At 36.4% G+C, this 23,762-nt stretch overlaps 1 protein-coding gene across 2 annotated transcripts; it reads left to right on the forward strand.

The window, feature by feature from the left end:
- The first annotated feature begins 1,572 nt into the window (after window positions 1-1,572).
- On the forward strand, window positions 1,573-23,532 carry LOC125854909 (actin-related protein 3-like). 2 transcript variants are annotated; one of them, XR_007445429.1, is made up of 9 exons: window positions 1,573-1,957; window positions 2,045-2,507; window positions 15,262-15,408; window positions 20,890-20,982; window positions 21,287-21,406; window positions 22,172-22,282; window positions 22,431-22,561; window positions 22,661-22,759; window positions 22,912-23,532. XR_007445429.1 is itself a non-coding variant. In XM_049534509.1 (9 exons), the coding sequence occupies exons 1-9, from the start codon at window positions 1,908-1,910 to the stop codon at window positions 22,990-22,992; spliced, it is 1,290 nt and encodes a 429-aa protein (XP_049390466.1). In that variant the 5' UTR covers window positions 1,577-1,907; the 3' UTR covers window positions 22,993-23,532. The 2 variants fall into 2 exon arrangements, 1 of the variants encoding a protein (XP_049390466.1); XM_049534509.1 differs by having other exon boundaries at window positions 1,577-1,957; window positions 22,436-22,561.
- The last annotated feature ends 230 nt before the right edge of the window (window positions 23,533-23,762 follow it).

Raw genomic sequence — 23,762 nt, forward strand, 5'->3', positions numbered from 1 at the left:
CAAATTTGGGGTAAATAGATATGGACCATATTCCTCTTTCAAGCAAACTATAGAAATCAAACCTTAATTGCTTGCATCAAACTACTTACCCACCCCAATCAATCTCTTTCAAGCATCAATCAGAGATCAAAAATAGGATTAAGTTTGAAACCTTAACCCATAAGTTAACCTCATGCTATTTAGCCTAAATCCATGAATGAATAATAATAAAATAGATCAAACACAATACCACTACATTAAATTAACACCCAACTCCATAATTGCAACCCTAGACTTGGGATTTTAGCCACTCACCACAAAAAGTAAAGAAATTATACCTGTCATGATAACAATCATGGATGTGATGAAATTTAGCTATTATAATCAACACCCACTTTGATTTCAACTTCCAATTGTCAATTGCAAGAGTAGAATTGAAAATCGCAAACTAAAATGTTTTTCACAAAGTAAAATATCTCATACACAACTCTCTAAGAATTCTTCCAAAAGCTCTGAAAAATACGCAAATCCCACCCTCTATTTTCTATCTCCTTTAGGCTATTTATAGTTTCCGAAAATTTTGCCCAAAATTCACTGCATGACCAACTTAGCGATATTAGCCGGGCTCATCAAACATGATCGAAGGATCGTCGTTTGTTCCTCAACTCCCCTTTCATTTTCTTCAGGCTTCAAATGTTTGAACCTTAGTTGGCGAACTCATTTGAATCTACCTTTCATATTCAGCGGATTGCCGATTACCATATTTGTTTGCCTTTTATACCTTATTCTTCATCGAAGTCCTATCACCTTTGGCAATGATCATCTTGTTCGCCCTTCATTTTTGGCGAGTCGCCGTTTCACTTTTGGTTTACCGACCTGCCTCAATTGTCTTCGATTGTGAGCACTGTCACTTTAGACGAGGTCATGTTATTTGGCCGATCCACCCTTTTGGTTAGGCGACTCCCGGTGTGGAGTTTACACTTCTTTCAATGTTGTTGACCTTTCTTTTATGCATTCATCCTTGCCTTGTCCTTTAGTTTTTATAGTCGCAAATCATCAAACTAACATTAGAATGAGACATAATTAGGCATTGAGGACACTAATTGTTGAACTAAAAAGGCCCTAAATGAGTGTAAATCTACCACTCATCAACTTACCATCTTCTCTTCTCCCTCTCTAGATCTTGCTCGCTTCTTTCCTCCTTTTCTCGATCTCGCTCGCCTCTCTCCTCCCTTTCTCGATCCCGCTTTCCTCTCTCCTCTTAATGTGTATTAATTTTGATACAAATTTGTTTGTACTTATAATTTTTTCTCCAAAATCCATGAAAAATGCCATCTCTCATCTCTCTCCTATATCTCGCTCGCCTCTCTCCTCCCCTAATATTTTGTTGTTATCCGTAATTAAGTAAACTATAACTATAAATTCCTAATTAAAGCCTAATGTTTGCTGATTTTGAAATTTTCTTATCTGATAATAATGATTTGATATTTGAAAAATCCGACCCAAATATTTTTGTTAAAATTTCCTAATTACAATAGCCACCTGCCATGGAAGTTGGAACAAAGTAAAGCCCAATCAACAATCGAGAAATACTAGCAAACATGTTGTCTGATTGCTAAGAAAGGAATCCAAATTCAATTAGAAAAAGTACAAAATTGAAGAAGAGCAGAATCTCACACTAGACGATGAATTTGAAACTGTTTGTTTGCCTAATTCAATGAATTCGAAACTGTTTGTTTGCCTTATTCAATGAAATGGAAATGGATGAATTGAACCCTTCTACCATCGGTACTTCCGGCGTCATCACCTTTTTCCTACCTTATACGTCGTCGTTTTCATCCCCTTTCTTCCTCCTACGACCATGATTATACCCTTTAAACCTCTCTTTGGATCTCAACCGCAGATCCTCTCTTTCTTCTTCAATCCTTATGGACCCTTCTACCTCTCGCCCTGCTGTAGTCATTGACAATGGAACCGGGTATTCATTCTACATCACCCTCAACCTGTTTGATTCAGTTTTTTCAACCCAATTACGTTTTTTATTCCAAATTTCTCTTATTTTCAGGTATACAAAAATTGGTTTTGCTGGAAATGTGGAGCCATGTTTCATACTACCTACGGTTGTTGCAGCTAACGAATCATTTGTTAATCAGCCTCGAGCTTTGACTAAGAACAGCAACTGGTTAGCCCAGCACAGTGCAGGGGTTATGGCGGATCTTGATTTCTTTATTGGGGATGAGGCTTTGACCAGATCTAAATCTAGTAGCAATTACAATCTTACCTATCCTATTGAACATGGACAAGTTGATAACTGGGATTCAATGGAGCGGTTCTGGCAGCAGTGTATATTCAATTACCTGCGTTGTGACCCTGAGGATCACTATTTTCTATTGACTGAAAGCCCTATGACTGCACCAGAGAACCGAGAATATACTGGTGAAATTATGTTTGAGACTTTCAATGTTCCGGGACTTTATATAGCTGTGCAGCCGGTTCTTGCTTTGGCAGCTGGGTACACAGCATCCAAGGTTGGTACTCTATCTTAAACAACTTTGTTTCCTGTTGTTTTCTGGATTGATATATGGGGGTCGGATATTTTCTGGTATTGATATTTTTGTGATCTAATTGGTCTGTAAAATTTTGTTAACCTTGTTCAACAAACCTTTTGCTTAGCAAGTAGCTTTCTTGACTAGAGTATTAAGAGAAAGTTAATTGTGTTATAGGCTTTCATTTCTCGTAATATTAGGACTATCTTTACTCATGTATTCATTCATAAAATGATTAAAAGTGAACAAAATTGATGTGCTTAGTGGAAAGTTTGTTATGTTTCTGAGATTCAGATTGTTGCCCAAGTTATGAGAGTGTAAACTCTGAAAAAGGGTGCCTGTCTCTTGTACAACTGCAAATTTAGGTTGGTGGTATAAAATAAGAACAAACATTGGCAGCATGATGCCATGTCCTTTATTTGGAACAATATCCGAAAAATGATGTATTGATGTTAGTGTCCTAGGGTCAGGTCTCTGAAGTGTGTATGTGACCTACTCATTTATAAAGGTAATTTACCTTGACATATGCTACTAATAGTGTTATTTTTTGGTGGGGGTGGGAGCAGGGTTTTCTCTACCCGTTAAAACTTGCTTTCATGTAATTTAAACTATCCAATTATTAAACAGAAGCACCTTTTTGCCTTTGGTGAGACTAGAAGAAAGGAACTTTGAAAAATGAGTTGATATGCTATTTTAGGGAATAAATGTATACTGGTCAATTTTGGGGAAAGCAAACAACCAGGGTCTGAAGGAGGCAAAAGATAGATTACTGCAAAAGTTGAAGAGGAAGAACATATAATAGAGGGATTGAGCGGAAATAGTTTTTGGTCGAGGGAGGAGAAGAAGGAAAAAAAGGAGCTATGTGAGGATATGTGACTAGTGTGATGATGTTTGGCCGGAGCTTTGAGTTGTCTTTTGGAGTGGAGTTTTGGGAGTGGGGGGTGGGTGGGTCTTGAGATATCATGCCATTTATTTGATGAGTAGCAACCATAAAGGAGTATAAGTAGCACCGAAGGGTGTGGTGTAGTTGCCAATGAAGTGGGTTGACAACAATGACATCTCATGTTCAAATCCCAGCAAAGACAAAGAACACTAGTGATTTCTTCCAATATGCCCTAGTCTTAGTGGATAGACTTACAAGGTATCTAGTGCTGGTAAGAGGTGGTAGATGTCCCCTGGAATTAGTTGAGGTGCACACAAGCTGCCCTGGACACCACATTTATCAAAAAGAAAAAAAAAAGGAAAATAAGTCAAATCATACTTAAGAATATTAGTCAAACAAACCTCCAAAAGGATTATTAGTCAAACAACCCTCCAAAAGGATTATTAGTCAAACAACCCTCCAAAAGGATTATTAGTAGAGTCAAACAAGCAATTATAAGGATAACTACTCAAATTCTAGGCCCAAGACCAAAAATATAAGATTACATCAATTAGATTCTTATTAAATTATCAAGTTGATAGTGAAATAAGTCTTCTTGGAACTGGCTTTTAACCTTTTCTTCCTTGGCCTCATTGGACTTTGTCGGGTCAACTTCTTCCATTTCTTCTATTTGAGCTTGAGATATATTAAAGCTCTTGGACCTGTCTTCTAAGGTTATAAGTCATCTTCCACCATTAGAATTTCATTATTTGAAATGAAGTCCAGGAAGTTTTCTTGAAGTTCCTTAGCTTGTAATCTTGTCAATGGCCTTCTAGAAGATTCCAAAGCTTGATCTTTAACTTCTTGAATTGGTGTCTTCCCTTGGTGGCTATCAATCTCCCGTGAAATTTCCCTCTCAAATTGGGACCCACGTTAAAAAGAGAAAGATCAACTACTTAAAAGTACCGCTAAATTGGTAGTTACTAGGAAGGTTTTTTTTTTTTTTTTGAACTTGGTAACTTTGTATTATATCACAAAACAATACATGGGTCGTACTGTAACCTTATATACAAGTGTACTCCTGATTTCACTTCTCTACGTCTAAATTGAGTCTAACACATCAATAATAGAGACAGTGTCATTAGAGTATAATTGATTACACCAAAAGACTAAAAGTAAAATGCAGTTTAGTTTAACTTTCTGCACATTGTTCTCTATGCTCTCAAAACATCTTGAATTCCTTTCTTTCCAAACAGCCCACCAGATAGCCCCCGAGATAATTCTCCATCTACCTCTGTCCTTAGCATGTACACCTGCTTCCTCCCAGCATAGTAATGCCTCAGCCACCTTCCTGGGCATTGTCCAAGAGATGCCTTTGAGGCTTAGGAATATTCTCCACAGATGATGGGTGTACTTGCAATGTAAAATAAATGGTTAACAGTCTCAGATGTTTCACCACATAGGAAGCACCTGGAACACAAGGTTTAACATTGTCCTGTGTAAGGACTGCTTCTTTAGCCATTGACCAGACAAAAAAGGAAACTTTGTGAGGGATTCTGTTCTTCCATATTTGCTTCCAAGGCCATCTTGAGCACTGTTGATCTGTCTGATCCATCAACTTGTAGGATTTGTTGACTTTGAACACTCCCTTGTCATCTCCTGTCCACCACAATTTATCCTCACCTGGCTGTAGTCCAGTGAAAGTGTTCACAGTGTTTAAAAATTCAGCAACTCTCACTATTTCCCAATCATTAAGGTTTCTTCTGAAAATGAAATTCCATCCTTGTGGTGACCAAAGATCTGCTATAGTGCTTTGTTGAAACATGATTAGGTTGTAGATGTCTGGAAAGTGATCTTCCATGTTGCCTTTCTCATGCCAAATGTCCTTCCAAAATCTGGTCTTATTCCCATCCATTACTTTTGCCTTTGAGTTACTTTTAACTTCATTCCACAAGCTTCTGATGGACCTCCAGAGGCTAACACCATAAGGAGTGGTTACTTCTTTAGTTATCCAGTTGTCCTCTTTTTCATATTTAGCTCCAATTACTTCCCTCCATAGCATCTGGTTGTTGTTTGCATACTTCCACAACCACTTCATACTAAGAGCCTTGCTTTGCAATTTCAAATTCTTTATTCCTAGACCTCCATTTTCCTTGCTTGTCATGACTTCTTCCCATTTAACCAAATGAAAACTTTTCTTTTCTTTGTTGCCTTGCCACAAAAAATTCCTCCTGATACGATCCAACCTCTTAATGACCCCTGGTGGGATAGGAAACAGGGACATCATATAGGTTGGCAAAGCATCAAGTACTGAGTTAATAAGGGTCAGTCTACCCCCCTTTGATAAGTACTGAGACTTCCACTTGGCCAATTTCTTCTCACACTTCTCAATCACACTATTCCATATGTCTATGGACTTGGATTTAGCCCCCAAAGGCATTCCCAAGTATATAGTAGGCAGAACTCCTATTTCACCACCCAGAATTGATGCTAAACAACTCATGTTGTTTACTTGATTTATAGGATACATCATACTCTTCCTCCAATTGATATGCAAACCAGAAATACCTTCAAATAAGACCAGAATCACCCTTAGATACTTCAGTTGTTCTTCCTCAGCATCGCAGAAAATCAAGGTATCATCTGCATATTGCAAGTGTGTGACTTCTAGTCTCTCAGTACCTTCTCTGGCCACATCAAAACCCCTTATCCAGCCTCTCAAGTTAGCAGTTTTTATCATGTTGTTTAAACCCTCCATGGTGATCAGGAATAAAAAAGGTGACAAGGGATCCCCTTGTCTGAGACCCCTTTGGGTTTGAAAGAAACCTGCAGGGTTACCATTGATGAGTACTGAGAATCTTACAGTTGATATGCAAAACTTTATCCAGTTCAACCATTTCTGCCCAAAACCTATCAGGTTCAACATCTTCATTAAGTATTTCCAGCTAACATGGTCATAAGCTTTCTCTATATCCAACTTACAAAGGACACCTGGCTTCTTTTGGTTATTTCTGGAGTCAACTGCTTCATTTGCAATCAAAACTGCATCCATTATCTGTCTCCCTTTAACAAAAGCCATTTGTTGTGAGTCTACCAACTTGTCCACCACCCTTTTCAGCCTCTCAGTAAGAACTTTGGAGATAAGTTTGTAGATGCTACCAATTAGACTAATTGGCCTGAAGTCCCGCAACTCCTTGGCACCTTTCTTTTTGGGTATAAGAGCTATAAAAGTTGCATTGAAACTCTTCTCAAAAACTTCATGTTCATAGAAGTTTTGAAAGGTGTCCATGATGTCTTGCTTTACCACATCCCAACATTTAATAAAAAACCCCATAGTAAAACCATCTGGACCTGCTGCTTTGTCAACAGCACATAACTTCAGACATCTCAACACTTCACTTTCCTCAAAGTTGCTTTGTAGAGCTTGATTATCTTCTTCTGTTAGGACAGGACATTGCACATTTATGTACTCAGGTCTCCACTGAGATGATTCCTTATACAACCTTTTATAATATTCAACAATTTCCCCTTTAATTCTGCTTGGCTCTTGATTCAGTTCACCATGTATCATAAGCTGATCAATGTTGTTGTATCTCCTATGTGCATTTGCTATCTTGTGAAAGAATTTAGTATTCTTATCACCTTCCTTCAGCCATAGAGCCCTTGATTTTTGTCTCCAGGAGATCTCCTCCTTTTTTATCAACTCTTCATATTTCAACATCAATTCAGATTTTTTGGCAGACTCCTCATTAGTAAGGATTCTGTCTTCCCTCTCAGCTTCTAGATCAGCCAACTGTTCAAGCAATTTCTTCCTCTGTATACCCAAATTTCCTTCTTCCCCATTCCTCCATTCTTTAAGTTTAGTCTTCAGAGCTTTTAGTTTGCAAGCCAATCTATAATCAGGTTTCCCTGTGAAGTTGAAAGAAGACCACCATTCTCTGACTCTGTCAATGAAGCCCTCAGATTCTAACCACCAATTTTCAAATTTGAAGTAACTTTTGTTCCTTTCCCAAGACCCCCCTAGTAAGGCTATAGGAATATGATCTGAAATCAACCTTTGAAGTGGAATCTGTTTCAAATTTTGGAACTTGTCATCCCATTCCTCTGAAATTAGGATCCTGTCAATCCTGGAGGCTGCTTCCTGTTGGTCCCCTTTGAACCAAGTATATGTGACATCCTCAAGTTGCAAGTCAACTAGTTTCATGTCTTCAATAAAATCAGAGAATTCCTTCATACCCCTTGTTCTTACTGTACAATTCTTCTTCTCAGATATGTATCTTGTTACATTAAAATCACCACAAATAGCCCATGGTCCTTCCATTAGTCCTCTGACTGCACTCACCTCTTCCCACACTATTCTTCTTTCCTTGTAACAGTTTGGGGCATACACTCCTGTGATGTGGCATTTAAAATCTTGAAGTTGAGATTCAAATTTACATGTGATGGAGTATGCCCCTATTTCTAAGATTTCCCCCTTCCAGGCTCTCTCATCCCACATCATCAAGATCCCCCCTCTTGTCCCACTGGATTCCAGATATGCTTGTTTGATCCACCTTCCTGCCCAGACCTGCTTGGCTAAATCTACGACATTGCCTTCCAGTTTTGTTTCTTGAAGGCATATGATGTCTGCCTTCCACCCCCATATCATGCTATTTACTAGCCTCCTCTTCTCTAAATTATTAAGTCCCCTAACATTCCAAGATACTAGTTTAAAATTCATCAAGTACTAGCACTTGCACTCCTCCCCTTTCCTCTGTTCCCTGTACTTTTAAATTTGACATCAAAACATACCAAGTTTTTTAATTCTTGTACACCTTTAGTCTTAGTTTTTTTAATTTCACTGCACGGTTCCAGTTTTCTTGCTTGTCTGCAGCTGTCTATTTGCATCAGAAGTTCTGTGGCTTCCTCTTCATGACCTTGGAAATCAATCCCAAAAATTTTCCCCAATTTAATGAGATTTTGCTGCACCCAATTGGATGCTTCTTTTTCCTTGCCCTGAGTTATGAGTTGTTGCTGCACCATTAGAGGCTCTACATCGTCAACCTCCCAGTTGATTAACTCTGTTTCAGAATTTCGAGTAGTAACCCCACTGTTGATTCGATCATCCCCACCCACGTCAAAATTCCTTTCCAGTTGACTATCAGCCTCCTCTCCCACTATCTGCGACTCCTTTTCCCCCATTAACTCAATTGATTTCTCCGCTACCGTCGCGTGCGAGCTTCTCTTCTCGGGTAACTGAGAATTGTCGTTCATGGCCACTTGAGCTGTTATGTCTTCGATAAAGTCAAAGGTGCTCTGGACTACCGTTGTGTCCTCTTGAAAATTATTAGCAATTACCAGGCCTGCCACATCTGGGCCTTCAATCTGTAACTTGGAATTAGGCCCAACTTGGTGATCCACCTCCAGAGTCTCATTTAAAAGACTCACGTGCCCCTCACATGCTTTAGATTTAACTTTCTCGGACGTTGTCACGTGCTGAGAGAGTAGCAAATCCCTAGTTTGATGGGATCTCCTTGCATCATCACCTACGACCTCCTCTAAAATCCTTTGGGTAGACTTCTGAACTGGATAATAGGTTTCATCTTCCCCCTTATCATTTTCCGGCGATGATTCAAATCTTGGCAAGCATTCCGGCCAGATTGGAAGGTGAAATTTAGTGCCGTTGCGCGACACCTCCACCTCTCTTGGGATACTGCTACCGTCGTTAGCTACCAGGATCCTAGCCCACTTCACATGATTTTTTAGCTCTGTTTCCTCTTCTGTAGCCAACCAGCCTCCACAAATTTCTCCTATCTCTTGGAAAACCTTCTTTGACCAAAGATGTAGGGGGATCCCCACAACCCTAATCCATGTTTCTTTAACAAGTGCATATTTAGGAGTACAACCTGTTGTTGGTTTCCACCATTCCAGATTAAAATTACAAGACTTCCAACGCCACTGCTCATTAATGGTTTGTTCTGCCATGTTTCTGTTTGGGAACTCAAACAAAAACTTCTCATCATTCAGTTCATAAATGTTGATTCCAAAGGCTTTGTTCCAATTAGTTGATGACCATCTTCTTATGTCTGCTAAAGTTGTCCTCTCCTTGGGCTTCTCACTGCAATACCCGACTAAGCATCTAGATAACAGATCACCCTCCTGGGTACTTATTTTGTCTAGAACTTCGACCTTACCCATAATGCTTTTGACCTCTGCACTGCGTAGGTTCCTGGATTGCCATTTACTATCTCGTATAGCATTAGCATATGGATAATCAGCAACCACCCTTGTATTGGGTATTTTCTCCTTTCCCTTCTTGCATTTAATGAATCTGTCAATCTTCAATGCAACATCCAACCACCCTGCATTCAATGCCAACTCAGGAATAATTAGCCATGACCTTCCCCCTCTATATATTGTTATGATGCTTATGAACCTCCCATGTATATTATGTTTTCTCGTGCAAAAATGCAGTGCCTCTTTCTCAGCTAATTTCCACCTCCTTGTCTCCTTCTTTTTCTCTTTGGATGCTTCTCTTAGACAGAGACAGATCCATTCCAACACCTTTCTACTCATGGACGATCTGTGCATCATCCTTCTGCTTCTCTCTACCCATTCGTACCATTCAGCTTTCTCAGTTTCCCATCTGGTGATATCAAAAGACTTGAAACCAGCATTGAAATAGATTCGATTTTCCTCCATCCTACTAGTGGGTGATTTATCAATAATCACAGTGGGTGATTATTGTTGGCTATTAAAAAAAAGGCTGATTCCGGTGGAGGATGCCGGAAAAGATGGGTTCCTCTCTCCTAAGAAGTAGGAGAGAGAAAGAGCAATGGGAACTGTGTCTGGGAGTGTTTTAACTCCAACAAGATTAAGTAGAGAAAATTTAATTGTTTTACTAGGAAGGTTTAACTTATAGAAATTATTTCATATCTTCTGAAGAACTTCAAATGACAAATACCGTCTTAGGTGCAACTTGGATTTCGTTTGCTAGGAAACCTCACCTTGCACATATGCACCTAAACCCAATCACCAAGCTGGGAAGTGATTTTCTTTCCATTGTTATTTACTCTTAAGGTTGTTTGGTGTTTCTTTTTCTCAATATGAAGGCGAGCTAACTTGCTTGGACTTGGGTGCGGGTGTTCGATACGGGTGCGGACCTAGAGGTCGGATTCTTCATGATCTAATTTTTAGGATTTGGGAATATGGATCCATGTATAGATACAGGTGCGGGGATTCGCCTAAAAATAATTAAAATATCTAAAATAGAGTTATAAATTAGATATCATATGGAGAACTTAAGGAAAATCCTAGAAGGAGATTAAAGGAAAAAGAGTGACATAGAAATTTCTATATAAAAGGTATTCCATTTTCTTCAATTTCACCTTAGCTTTTGTATTGATTACAAAAATCATTAACACTGTTTGGATCATTGTTACCCATTGTTTTATAATGTATTGTATTGTATTGTATTGTACTGTACTGTATGGTAGATACAATGTTTGGCTAGATTGTATTGTTTGTTATAGTTTAATAACATTATAATTGTTTGGTTTAATTGTATCGTACTGTATTATAATTTATAAATTTACTAAAATATCCTTAATTATTCTAGGGTAGGAGGTTTGACTAGAATTAAATAATATAAGGTAAAGGGTAAAATAGTATTTTGAAATATTATGTAAAGATATAATTGGAAAAAGAAATTAAGTAACAATGGAAACACACCAAATTGGTTGTTCCATAAAATAGGGGTTTTCATTGTTACGCAACAACGAAATTTAACAATACAATACATACATTTTAAGTAACAATCAAAATAAACATTGTAGGTATAGTAGCGATGCAATACAATACAATGGATAACAACGATCCAAACAGAGTGTAAAACTGTCCAGACTTTCCCCATCAATTTTCATCAAAGTACCCAAAATCGGTCGACCAATTCGGACACGGATCCCACACCCACACCCACACCCATGTCGTGTCGACACGGGTGCGGCACCAAAAGTGAAGAGTCCGAGTAACTTAGAAGGCGAGTTTGCTCATGGATCTTTTTTCATTACTTTGGTTTCGTCATACCATCAAGACTAGCAATGTCATTTTCAAGTAATGGAAGTTAATCAATAGGAGTAGGGGTATTTAAACCATAAATAACTTCAAAAGGAGACATACCCGTAGAAGAATGAATGGTCCTATATCTTTTCTTTTTTTCCTTATGAAGGGAAGAATGAATGGTCTTATTATAAAGCAAACTAGTTGAACAAGTAACCTAAGTATAAGTCAAATCATCCTTCCTTGAGGAGTTCTAGTCATACAAGTAACCAAATCCTACTTCCTTAAGGAATACTAGTCAAACAAGCATCCAAAATAATTTCTTGTCAAACAAGCAATCACAAGGCCGACTACTTAAATTCTAGTTTCAAGACAAAATAAAATATAGCATTAATTGGACTCATTATAGTTGGTCATGAACTAAGTCTCTAGGGTTAGGCTAAAATCTATTCTTCTTGGGCCTCATTAGAGTTGATTGGGTAGGCTTCTTCCATGACTATTATTTGTGCTTGAAATAGATTGTTTTCGAGGAAAGACACCACCTCAAGAAGCTAATGCCAAGGTTTTGAACTCCTAGAAAGCCATTGACAAGATCACAAGCTAAGTAACTTCAGGAAAAACTTATGGACTTTTAGTTCAAAAAAAGAAATGTCTTACGGTGAATATGAGTTAAAAACCTTAGAAGACACGTTCAAGAGCTCTACTATATTTTAAGCCCAAAACTTAGACATGAAAGAAACTCACCAACCAAGCCCAACAAGCCCAAGAAGAATGAATTTTGGCCAAGATCAAGATGACATAATTCATGACCAACTTGATAGTTTTATAATGAGTATAATTGATGTAATCTTTCATTTTTGTCTGGAACTAAAATTTGTGTAGTAACTCAAATCCAAGGCCATGAAGGGTACCTACAGAGCTACCACCCAATAGGCATGTCAAAAAATAATGTGGCATCTGATGAGCCTCTGACATGGCCAGCATGTAGGACACTGCCCATCACAAGATTGATTTTTTTTTCAAGAGGCAATTGTACTCACTTTAACAAGATAGGTGGATAAACGGTCGCCTCAAAGTTTCCCGATTATATTCTTATACTTTTTCAACTAGTTGCTGTCATAATTTTGAACAAAAATTGCATACAAAGAGAAAGCTTCTCACTATATTCCAATTAGTATAGATGATTGGTTTCTTTTACAAAGATCCTTTATTCTTATATGAACCTTGTATGCGGGAAGTCTCCCTTTCACTCAATCGAACTACTGATTTATCAAAGTAGAGAGAAAAAATTCAACAATTATGTCATTTTAGAAATCCAAATCAACTTAACAAGATTGATAAATGAATCCTTGAAGGCCACCGTCAAAGTAATCATTGTATGAAAGCCCTAGCTAGTTTGTCTTGCATCTCGAGTTGAGCTTTCCCTCTTGATATCCTCCCCCCTTCCCGCCCCTCCTTTTTGTTTTTCCCTTTAATTCCTTTTTCTCTTGGTTTAAGTGACTGGAGATGGTTATAATAGGATATTGTGGTGTTAGGAAAGTTCGGTTGCTTTTATTAGTTGGTTTGGCAAGACGGAAGAATTTATTCGATGTATTTTTGTGTTTCTCTGCTTTTCTTGTTGGTTGGCCTGAGTTAAGGTTACAAGCACGAATGGGCTCTGGCATACTTTAACTCGGAAAGGACACCGTGACTCTAGTTGTAGATAGGAAGTTTGGTTTGAATTGTACAATATGAGGCAAGCAGGTAATGTAAGAGTGAAATGCTGGAGGAAAATAAAAAATACATATTTCCTCTTCAATGGCATAGTTTGATCCCCCCATAATAAAGTTAAGAGGTTAGATGTGACGCCCCAAATCTAGGGTTGATTTGACCCGCATCCGAAATGCCTTAAACCCTATACCGAGCAACAAACCATCTCATATCCCATAACTATATTCAAACACATAAGGGGGATACGGTCATCGTTGTACCACCAATCACATGCATTGGGATTTCTTGCGGTCCTGTACCATCATGAATTATGCATTTTTAAATGTGATGCTGAATCATTCAAGCAAATAATGGCTCTACAGCCTCATCATAATTGAACTTGTCCTGTAAAGGGATTAAACATTGATTACCCTCATGACATACACATCTCCCATGGTGTGCCAATTGAGCCTTTACATGGCCAAAAGGACAGATAAACGCTCAAGACGCAGCCATGATATGCAAACAAATGAAGTGAAATGCTGGCCACACCAAATAAAATATGAAGTTGGGTAAAGCAAATAAGGCCAAACAGTTTGTAAGCTGACTGGTCTCAGCTGCACTGTACTGTAGCATCGCCTCTGCAGTGTGCATATGCCTTATACCTTTTCCAAAAGTGTGTAATCTTCAGGGAATGCAACAAATCTACAAACAAATTTGAACCTTGAAAACCAGAATCAAACTACATTCCAGCGAAATTTGTCACCTAAGCTAGCATTCTGATTGTAAGGGCACCATTAATCATCAATATCCTCATACTGAAAGAGTCGTTCTGGTTTAAGTTCATCTACTTCCTGTATGCACTCCCCAGTATGTCAAACAGAATAGCTTTTATGTCTTTTCTCAATGACATGAACTGGTATCTTTGTCATGTCAAGGAAAATAATGGCCAAGGAGTCTGTTCCAACCTAATATCTTCATTATTTTCTTTTGGGATAATTTCAGAGACCTCCCTTCAGGTTTCGCTCTATAACACTTACCTCCCCTGTGGTTTACGATATTACGTCAATCTCCCTTATTTTCATTTTCTTGTAACCATTCTTTAAACCAATTTAAAATAAATATAAATTAATTTAGATTTGACAATTTTACCCTTCTATATATTAATAAATATTATATAAAAAATAACTCATTTAACAAATACTTTAAAAATAAATCAGCACAAATACATTAATACTATTATATATATATATATATATATATACACGTGTTTTTTTATCAAACAAAGATCAAAGTCTTTATTCAAGCTGACCCACCATTTTCACCAAATATTAACTCTTCATCTCCATTTTACCTTTACCAATTCACTGATGATTCTTTCCCCCACAATAACCCATCATTTTCCGGCAACAATTTCTTCAAATCAAAGATAAAAATGAACTCCCCAAGAGAGAAATCCGATAAGAACGATCAGATTTTGTTCTAGTTAAACATTTCCACGAGCGAAGAAGAAAAATGATCCAAGAAATAGAGATAAATCGTTGAAAATTAGATCTAAGCTTGCATATAGAAGGGTAAAATTGTCAAATCTAAATTAATTTATATTTATTTTAAATAGGTTTAAAGAATGGTTACAAGAAAATGAAAATAAGGGAGGTAGACGTAATATCGTAAATCACATGGGAGATAAGTATAATAGAGCGAAACCTGGAGGGAGGTCTCTGAAATTATCCCTTTTCTTTTCTAGTGGAAAATGGGAATATGAACATTGAGCTATTCAGAGAGTACTGGGTTGCATGTCAACCTTTAGTATGCTTGTTAGTTTTTTTTTTTTTTTTGAAATCAGTAACTTTTTATTATATCAGGGATCAAAACAGTACTTGGGTAGTACTGAAACCATGTTTACAATAGAGCTCTAGTGTCTTCCTTGTCTAGCTATAAAGAATCTAGAACATCTATGATAGACATAGTATCGCTAGAGTAAATCAATAACTTTGTATGTTCGTTAGTTGCTTGACATAATATCCTGTGTATCCGTTCTCTTCTTTATGATCATAGGTTTCTTGCATTCCATTATTCCAGAAACTGAACTTAATTGTGGTCTAACAATTTGACATATCTTGTAATTGTTATACGCTATTTCTTTAGTGTGAGATGACTGGAGTCGTAGTGGATATTGGAGATGGTGCTACCCATGTTGTACCTGTTGCTGAGGGTTATGTTATTGGGAGCAGCATTAAGTCAATTCCCGTTTCTGGGAAAGATGTTACTCTCTTTGTTCAACAGCTTATGAAGGTATGTAGTTCTTGTTTCTCTATGCCATCAGTACAACATTTCCATAAAAATGGTTGAGTAGACTATGCATGTTCACTATTTTCCTTTGACTGTTGCTGATCTATTGGGGTCGAATGAATAACATAGGATTGTGATGTCCTGAATTTTGTGTCTCAATGTTATTGGTATTATAAATCCCATGGAGTTCCAACTGTCCCGGAGATGAAAATAAAGACGTAGGAATAGGTTGTATATATAACCTTTAGCACACATGCCTCTAGTTCAAATGAGTATGCTAATAATAGCAATACCTAGTTTCAATCATTTCATTTCTTTATCTTTTAAATGAAAGCAACAGGGGCAAGGATCGTTTTGTGCTAGTTTATTAATTTCTTTTTGCAACTTTTAAAGAGTTTTTGTTTTTGTTTGCAAATTAATTTACTTTATTAATGTTTTGTATTAGATAATTTGTGAATTTCTGAAATGAAAATATTTGTCTTTACTTAAAGTTGATGAGATCTCTTATAGAAACTGGTTTGGCTCTTTTTTTTTTTTTTAAAAAAAAATAGAACTCATTAAAAGTTACAATTTGTTAATTATCATGACTCAAGTACATTATGTTTGAATTGGAGGGTTGTAATTGCCTATTCAAAAAAATTAGTTTTTTCGTTCATATTTTTCTCATTTTTGTTCAATAGAATTTGATTGAATTGTATAAAACTCATTTTGGTTATATAATCGTATATTTATTTATGTACTAAAAATCTTGTAAATCGACCTAGATTAGCCCAAAATGGATCGAATTTGCTGAATGTACGCCCTAATTTGATGTCCATCACTATGTTTATATTAAAGACCATGGCACCCGCGTAACCTTCAAATCCTGGATCTGTCGTGCAATTCTTTACTTTGAAAATCGAATTGATGCATTATAGCATTAATCTTTATCACAATCATTATCCAACACTGCTATTTTGTGTTACTATTTTCTTGTGGAAAAGGGTAAAAAATGCCCTTAAATTATGCAAAAAATTAAACTAAAATGCTCTCCTTAATTAACTTGGTCTAAAAATTCCCCCATTTAATAGTTTGACCCAAAAATGCCGCTATTGTTACTTTTTTATCTGATATCCCTAAAAGTACGTCCCTATTGTTACTTAATTGGGTCAAAAATGCCCTTTTCTCGATAATATTTTTTTTCTTTTAAACACATTTTTTTCCTAATAAAAATATTAATTTTAAAGAACCCTTTCCTTGTTTCTTTTCTTTTAAAATCTCTTTAACTAATAAAAAAGTGGGAAGTAATTTTTTAATTCTTAATGTCGTTTATTAATTAAAGTAGCTAAGTCTCATGTACGTTTTAACCTATAATATAGGTCATAAGTATAAGATCATAGTAACCCATCATTATTTTTCATTTAGATAATGATAATTTTTTTCTTCTTATAAAATAGAAAATATTTTTATTTTTTAATAAGGGATTTGCTAATGCCATTGTTAGAATAGGAATATGTATATACAATCCTACTTAGAATAAGAATACAAATAGGAATAAGAATGGTCATATGAATAGGAATAGTAAATAATATCCTACTTGGTCAAGGATTGCATTGTAGTGACTAGTGTTTATAAATAAAGTCTGTGTAATAATGTAGACAACAATTTAATAATATTCTTCTCCAATATTTCTCACATGGTATCAGGGCCTCTACGAACTTGGTAGAGAATCAAAAGCTTCCGCCGCCGGCGGGTGGCTATTACACATATATGCCGCCCGTCTGGCCAGTGATTATGTTAACAAAAGTAGGGCCAATGATATATGCATGAACCCCATTTTCAGGAAAAGATAACTCAGTCAGACAAGTCGTCGTGCGTCAATTTTTGGTGACTTTCTAGGGGTTTTGTGTCAACCCCATATCCGTCGGTATTTGTGTAGCACTGTGTCATCTTTCTGGTGATTACTTTTTCATATTTAATTTATGTAGCACCGTGTTATCTTTTTGATGACTACTTTCTCATATCTAATTTGTGTAGCACCGTGCCATCTTTCCGGTGACTACTTTTTCATATTTGATTTTCGTAGCACCGTGCCATCTTTTCAGTGACTACTTTTTCATATTTAATTTGTGTAGCATTGTGCCATCCTTTAGGTGACTATTTTTTTTTTTTCATATCTGATTTGTGTAGCATCGTGCATCTCCCCGATTACTTTTCATATTTCATTTGCCTACTATGGTGGATTTTTCTAAACTACTTTCTCATAACTGAGTTGCCTAGCACCGTGAAAAACCAAACCAAATCTTTTTGGTATTTCGGTTTTCGGTATGTGTTTTCGTGTATTTGGTATTTCGGTTCGGTTTTTGACTTGTTTTCATATTTTCGGCATTTTTGTTTAACCAAAATATACACACATATATATATATATTTAATAATATATATTATAATATTTAATAATATATATTATAATATATTATGCAATTAAATGTTAATAATATTTAATATTAAATAATAAATAATAAATATTATATCAGTTGGCAGTAGCACTTAGTATTAGGTTTTCACTTTTCAATTTCCAATTTTCCGCCACACTTTCCAAGCTCCTGCTTCTCTTCCAACTTTTGGTAGGTTTTTGCTAATAGCTTCGGCTTCTCTTCCAACTTTCCAAGTTACTATTTCGGTTCAAGTTCCACACCATCACCAACACCGCGATGAAAGACCGACGACCAGCAGGCCCATAACAAAAAAAATCGAACTTAATAAACCGAACTGAACCGAATTCGGTTCAATGTTCGGTACAACAATTCCAAACACCAAAAACCAAAAACCAAAAATCGAAAAAAAACCGAAACCAAACCGAAATACCGAATGCCCAGCCCTAACCATGTGTCTTTTCGATGACTCAAATTTAATTTGGCATAGTTCCATTCCTCTTTTCGATGACTCCTCAAATCTGATTTGTGTAAGGTTGTGCCATCATTCTGACCCTACACATATGATTTCTCTTTTTAGTAGGGTCCTGCCATCATTTCGATCATACCCATATTATTTCTCTTTTTCAATAGGGTCGTGCCATCAATCCAACCTTTCCTATATAATTTCTATTTTTCAGTTGTATTGTGCTATCATTCTGATCCTACCCATATATTTTATTTCTTAGATTGTGTCCACTTTCAGCCATCAAATCTAATACTCCGGCGTATGAGCATGTTTTAGCAACTCGTATATTGATTCCAACACTATCCATATACTTTATACTAGATTTTGAGCACTTTCTAGCGACCACTGCATTGTGAAGAAGTCTATATGGAGCAACTACCTAATTTTGTTGCTCGAGGGGGTTTAGTATCCTTGTATGTCAATTATGTAAGTCACTTTATGGTCTGAAACAATCTTTGCAAGCTTGGTTTGGGAAGTTCAACACTGTAATTTTATCACTCTGTGTTTTATTGACATTATGCATCCAATTCAGTATTCCATGATAGACCAAACACATTGAGATAGACTGACATTATGCATCAAATCTAGTATTTCATGAGAAAACTAGCCCGTTTGAATTGGCTTAAAGTAGTTTTTAAGTCAAAAATAAATAGTCCAACTTAAATGACTTTTACGTCAAAAAATAAAAAGTAGGGGGAGTCCTACTTTTGGTTTTTAACTTATTTTAAGTTATTTTTAACTTTGCCAAACACTCCCAAAAGCTAAAAATGAGTTGGAAGTAGGTTTGACCAACTGTTAAGCCAATCCAAACAGGCTCTGTTTGAATTGACTTAAAAAAAAGTAGTTATTAAGTAAAAAAAAAAAAAAGTCAAACTTAAATGACTTTTAAGTCAAAATAAAAAGCAAAGGGAGTTCCACTTTTGGTTTTTAACTCTTTTTAAGTCATTTTAAACTTATGTTAAGTTATTTTTAACCTTGCCAAACACTCTCAAAAGCTAAAAATGACTTACAAGTAGGTTTGACCAACTTTTAAGCCAATCCAAACAAGCTCTAAGCACATTGAGATTGATTGTCAATTTTGTGAAGTCGAGTGATCAATGTGCAGATATCTCACCAAGCCCCTCATCGGTCCTCGTATTAATTATATTTGTAACACGCTAGGTACATATAATTTGTATGCACTAGCTTGAGGGGGATTGTTAGAATAGGAATAGGTATATACAATCATACTTAGAATAGGAATAAGAATAGTAAATAGTATCCTACTTGGTAAAAGATTGTATTGTAGTGTCTATAAATATGGTCTTTGTGTAATAATGTAGACAACAATTCAATAATATTCTTCTCTAATATTTCTCACAGACATAAAATAAGAAAATTTATTACATTATTTCAAATCATAAAATATCATCGATGTTATTGTTGACCCTTTATTCATTTTAACTTTAAAACCAAGGAATGTATTAACAAATGCTTATCCTACTACAATTTGAAAAATATTAAGGAAATTTTTTTTCCTAGTTTATTTGGATTTTTTTTTTATCGTATCCAAATGGAAATTAATGATGGGGTTACTATGAAATATTTTATTAGTTTAACGATTGTTTAGAAAAAATTTCCTGGAGAGTAAAGAAGATTGGATAATTAGTGATTGTTTCTCCTATGACTTGTCATGCAGAAGTTTTTTTCTCCAGTGCTCGGATCATAGTTGCTTGAATTAAGAAGTACTGCTTAAGGTTACTTGATTTATAATATCAATGTCTTTAACCTTATGTTACCCAATTATTAGAAGATGTCCTTAACCTGTGGGAAATCTAAAACTGCCAATTGCTTAGTAGGGTAGCCACAACTAGGGGTGAGTCTTTGGTATTATCAAAGTTCGGTTTCGGTACCCGTTTAATAATTCGGTAATAACGTGTTGAAGAAAAAATATTATGACAAGGTGGAGTATTGCAATTATCTCTTAACGCAAAATTGAAGAGGACAAAATTATTGAAATTGAGACTTCTACAGAGCACATGATGATTTCTCAAAAAGAGTTGGTCATGTTCCTACATACAATCACATTGCTGACTAGCATGTAAAAAACTAAAACTAACAAAAATAGCATCTGCTTGAACCAGCGAAGCAGATAACTGAAATCAAGAAACAGAATTACAAGTTGGTAGTACTGAATACCGGCTGCCTGGAACCGGGTACCAAAACTGACCACCAAAATTTTGAAATTTTCTCATAAAAACCATACTGGTTACCGAATTACTGGATACCGAAATTCCTTGTTCGGCCCAATAATACCAAAATTCCCGTTTAGGCTTGGTAATTTTCAGTTTCCGGTGATTTATGCTTACCAAACTACCGAAATTCCTGGTTCGGCTCGATAACACCGAAATTCATGGTTAGGCTCTGTATTTTTTGCGGTTTTCGGTGATTTATGCCCACCCCTAGCCACAACTCAGATATGAGCATGTTGGGTGTTTGAGGTCTATCTTTGAGTTTCTAAGATGGTATCTCATTGTTTGATCATGCTTCAAAAGATAACAACTTATTTTGATTATTCAAATGCAGGAAAGGGGAGAACATGTTCCAGCAGAAGATTCCTTTGAAATAGCACGAAAAGTGAAGGAAATGCATTGCTACACTTGTTCTGACATTGTGAAGGTATTAGCTATTTGTACGAGACTATATAAAAGGAGTAAAAAGGAATAAGTTGAAAGAGTAGATTAAGCTGGGCTGGACATCATGGTCATCAAAAAAAAAATTTGAAGTTCTTTATGAATAATCCATCCAGTTCCTCTTGTTCTTCCATCCAGTTCTCAAACTTGACTCATCTGTTCGACATTTCTGTGAATTAGGGCAAGCAAATCATGCCATGATTTAAACTCACAATCCTTGTTTGCATCTGAGGCTGGAGGTTACAACTGATTTTTGCTTGTAATAGGTCCTTATTGTCAAATGATTTCAGGAGTTCAATAAGCATGATAAAGAGCCAGGGAAGTACATCAAGCACTGGAGAGGTACAAAACCAAAGACAGGAGCACCTTATTCATGTGATGTTGGATATGAGCGATTTCTTGGTCCTGAGGTCTGGTTTATCCTCTAGCTTCAAGTTTCTCAATCTCTTGAGCTATATAGTTTTGATTTCAATGTGCTTGTTAGTTGTTAGCCTACAAGATGGGTCAAAGAAAATGGAGTACCTTGCATAAAGAAATTTCAATGTCAGTCCTTTTCCTTATATCACTTTTTGGGATTCTCCTCTTGATCTATATTTTTCCTCATTATACCTTGTAAGTTTTCCATAATGTCTCATAATATAGACAATAACTCTATTTTTAGAAATTTGAATTATTTTAGCCTAATACCTGCACTGCATCTGTACCTGGATTCGTACCCCCAAATCTTAAATTTTAGATCAAGATGGATCCAACCTCTAGATCTGCACCTGTATCGGGTACCCGCACCCGAGTCCAAGCAATTTAGGTTTCAGCCAAATCTCTCGAATTGTTCAGACAAGTTAGCTCAAACCCTATGTTTTTTTTTGCACGGAGTAGCTTTTTTTCTTTACTCTAGTTCAATGAAAATACCCAAGTTAATTGAAGAAATCAAGATAGTATCCATGCTCATTTGACTTTGAGGGGAAGCCTCTTGACTTGGCTTACTGGTCTGGTGCTCGAGTCATGCTGACCGATAGTCTGGCAACCACTATGGGTGTGGCCGTATAGTAGAAATTAAAAGAAAGGAAAACGGAGCTTTGGACCTTAATCAACATAGAGTTGGATTGAAGTAGGATTTTTTTATGGTGGTTTCAGATGCTTTATTCATAAGTTGTCTTGATGAATTGTGTTCACAGGTCTTCTTCAGTCCTGAGATTTATAATAGTGATTTTACGAACCCTTTACCTGAGGTGATTGACAAATGTATTCAGTCTGCACCAATAGACACAAGAAGAGCTTTATATAAGGTAATTTTGTTGCTGAATTCCATAGAACTGTTCATTAGTGATTCGGTTCTTGATCGACAAAAAGGTTCCTTGTATCTTGAATTAACTCAAGTTATGTGTGAACCTACTTTTCTATGCGAGTGTGATATATATTGTGCACTTGTTGAAGTTCAGAATATTGTTTTATCTGGAGGGTCAACCATGTTCAAAGATTTCCATAGAAGATTGCAGCGAGATCTCAAAAAGATAGTGGATGACCGCATTCTTGCATCAGATGCTCGGTTAGGTGGAAATGTCAAAGTAAGTGTTTTCCCCTTCCATTTCTCACTTGAATTTTAGGAGAAGAATAAATAGTCTCCAATATATCAAGGATGCTTGACTACTGGAATTCAACCTCAGGCACAACCAGTTGAAGTGAATGTGGTCAGCAATCCTATCCAGAGATATGCAGTTTGGTTTGGAGGTTCTGTACTGGCTTCAACTCCTGAATTTTTTGCGGTATGTTAATGCTTCTAGTTTAGGTTTTATCTGATTGTAGTTAATTACTGCAAAATGAAGTTAATCCTTGCATTTACTGGTTTATGCATTCGGTCAAATAGGGGAATTTAAAATCTCATTTTGATGATCAATTTGAATATTTTTTATGTTAGGCTTGCCATACAAAGGCAGAATACGAGGAATATGGAGCTAGCATATGCCGGACAAATCCCGTATTCAAGGGAATGTATTGATATTGAACCGGTTCAAACTGATGATTGCAAAGGCATTTATTGTCAAGATGTGCTCATCCTAACAACCCAATCCATCCGTCCTTGGTGTCAGCTTCAAGCTGAAATCCTACATCCGCAGGTGCCTTCAGTTATGTCAACCGATCGGAGGCAGTCTAGGATGGACCTGTAACGAATGGGGTTCTTGTACTTTTCTCCATTAGCAGCGCATGAATTCTGGCCTTGCGGGAAAAGTAGGCTTTCATCGTCAGGACTGGTTGGCACTTTCATTTTTCAGATGGCTGATCAGTAGATGACATTTACTGAGCTGAATGTTATTTTCTGTGTGTTCAGTTCAGTCTAGGGATTTATCAGTTTATTTTAGTAAGAGGGCAGGATAATAAGCTTCAAACAAATTCAGGTAGGTTTTCTTTTAATTGTTATTGAATGACCGATGAGATGACTATTAGTGCTCTATGTCAAAGATTCATGTAGAAACTTGTTTTCTCTGTAGACACATTCTGAACATTGAAGCTATACCTGTATATTTGGTTCACCACTGAACCTTCATTCTTTTTCTAGGAATAGTATTGTCATTTGTCTTCCAAGTTATTTTGTCTGGTGCAATTTAATCTGCATTTGCGCTTTTGTAAGCTGTTTGTTGTGATTTCTCTTAGCTTTTGGGTGTCTTGATGACAATAATTTTAGTTTGGGTTTCCGTGAGCAGCTAAAAGAAAATTGCTTGGTTAGTTGTTATTACAGAGGCGAGGCTTGTTTCTTCTTTCACTTTTCTT

The sequence above is a fragment of the Solanum stenotomum genome, chromosome 2 (genome assembly GCF_019186545.1).
Source record: "Solanum stenotomum isolate F172 chromosome 2, ASM1918654v1, whole genome shotgun sequence".
Lineage (NCBI taxonomy): Eukaryota > Viridiplantae > Streptophyta > Magnoliopsida > Solanales > Solanaceae > Solanum > Solanum stenotomum.

Excerpts from the sequence above, each read along its gene's own strand:
- LOC125854909 (XM_049534509.1), top strand. The coding sequence starts at position 1,908 with ATGGACCCTTCTACCTCTCGCCCTGCTGTAGTCATTGACAATGGAACC. Across the intron at positions 2,508-15,261 it reads CTGGGTACACAGCATCCAAG|TGTGAGATGACTGGAGTCGT; the intron begins GTTGGTACTCTA and ends CTATTTCTTTAG. Across the intron at positions 20,983-21,286 it reads CTTGTTCTGACATTGTGAAG|GAGTTCAATAAGCATGATAA; the intron begins GTATTAGCTATT and ends AAATGATTTCAG.